This window comes from Nanorana parkeri, unplaced genomic scaffold (genome assembly GCF_000935625.1).
Source record: "Nanorana parkeri isolate BGI_ZX_2015 unplaced genomic scaffold, ASM93562v1 scaffold2832, whole genome shotgun sequence".
In the NCBI taxonomy this organism is placed as follows: domain Eukaryota; kingdom Metazoa; phylum Chordata; class Amphibia; order Anura; family Dicroglossidae; genus Nanorana; species Nanorana parkeri.
The window spans coordinates 11,165-12,620 of NW_017309100.1; the positions used below are offsets into that span (position 1 = coordinate 11,165).

The 1,456-nt window shown below is 57.0% G+C and overlaps 1 protein-coding gene across 1 annotated transcript in view; it reads left to right on the top strand.

Annotated features, from left to right (window-relative positions):
• CROCC (ciliary rootlet coiled-coil, rootletin) overlaps positions 1 to 1,456 on the top strand; it is a gene marked incomplete at its 5' end in the record, with an annotated part of 35,541 nt that overhangs the window by 11,073 nt on the left and 23,012 nt on the right. Inside the window, 3 exons of the mRNA XM_018574234.1 lie at positions 194 to 277; positions 917 to 978; positions 1,108 to 1,273. Coding sequence (XP_018429736.1) covers positions 194 to 277; positions 917 to 978; positions 1,108 to 1,273 — 312 coding nt within the window. The remainder of the gene's footprint in view (positions 1 to 193; positions 278 to 916; positions 979 to 1,107; positions 1,274 to 1,456) is intronic.

Genomic DNA, 1,456 nt, shown 5'->3' on the forward strand with positions numbered 1-1,456 from the left:
CTGGGAGGGGGACACCTGAACCTTTCTGGGAGGGGGGCTATCCTGACCTTTCCGAGGGCTGGTTTGGAAGCATTGCTCTATGGTAGGGACTCCATGACTTGGGGGGGATCTATACTCCCCCTGCTGGCCGTAGGTGGGAGGAGGGGAATTGCCGCATGTAATGGGCGGTGATCTCCCCCATTTGTTTCCGCAGGTCCTGCAGTACAAGAAGCGATGCGGGGACGTGGAGCAGGAGCTGCTGGAAAGATCGACAGAGCTGGAGCATGAACGTCTCACTGTGAGTCGTATTATACAAAGAATAAGTGACTTCGCCTAGGCTGAGATGATGTCATCAGTCTGCTGCAGGCAGGAGGAAGCATTTCCTCAGTCTCCCCTCCCCCAGTGATCAGACTGCTGCAGGCAGGAGGAAGCATTTCCTCAGTCTCCCCTCCCCCAGTGATCACTCAGACTACACACTGTAACTTTGTATACAGTCACAAGATGAGAGGCTGTAGCAGGGACTGATGTGTGTCAGACATTTGTGAACATAGTCAAAACCTGGACAGGCCCCCGGGATCGTGTCATCTCTGAGCCGCCATCTCAGTCCAGGAAGTAGATGGTGACCCCGGGTCAGGGGTGGCCAAACTCCGGCCCTCCAGCTGTGGGGGAAATCCCATGATGCATCTCTCTCCGGGAGTCACGTCTGTGGCTGTGAGAATCTTGCAAAGCCTCATGGGATTTGTAGTCCCACCCCAGCTGGAGGGCCGGAGTTTGGCCATCCCTGCCCCTGGGTGACGCCTGAACAAAGATGGCGCCCTCCTTCTGGAGAGAGAAGCAGATCGAGGCCCCTCTCACAATTCAGTAATTGTTTGCGTAGTGACCGCCTGCGTTTCCTGTGCAGAGCCGCCTGGAGATGACGGACACCCGGCTGCGGCAGGAGGAGGAGACCAGCAACGAGCTGGAGAACGCACTGATACGCATGGAGGAGGAGCAGCAGAGGTAGGAGTGGGAGGATCCGCGGTCACAGCAGTGGGCGGAGCTCTGGAGGTTGTGTGGCCATGGACGGGGGAGGGACCTTCCAGAGACGACTTACCTGTCAGTCTTCCACTTTCCTTCTCCTCCACACAGGAGCTCCAGCCTCTCCCAGGTCAACGCCATGCTGAGAGAGCAACTGGACCAGGCCAACTCGGCCAATCAGGCGCTGAGCGAGGATCTCCGCAAGCTGACGGCTGATTGGACCAAAGCTCGCGACGAGCTGGAGCAGAGAGAGAGCGAGTGGAGGCGAGAGGAAGAGGTGAGACATCGTCTGTACAGCGCCGCGGTATATGTCAGAGCTATATGTATAATCGTAGTGTGTGACTGTGGGGGAGGGGACATTAGAGTGTAAGCTCCTCTGTACAGAGACTGATGTGACTGTGTGGGGGGGGAGGGGACATTAGAGTGTAAGCTCCTCTGTACAGAGACTGATGTGACTGTG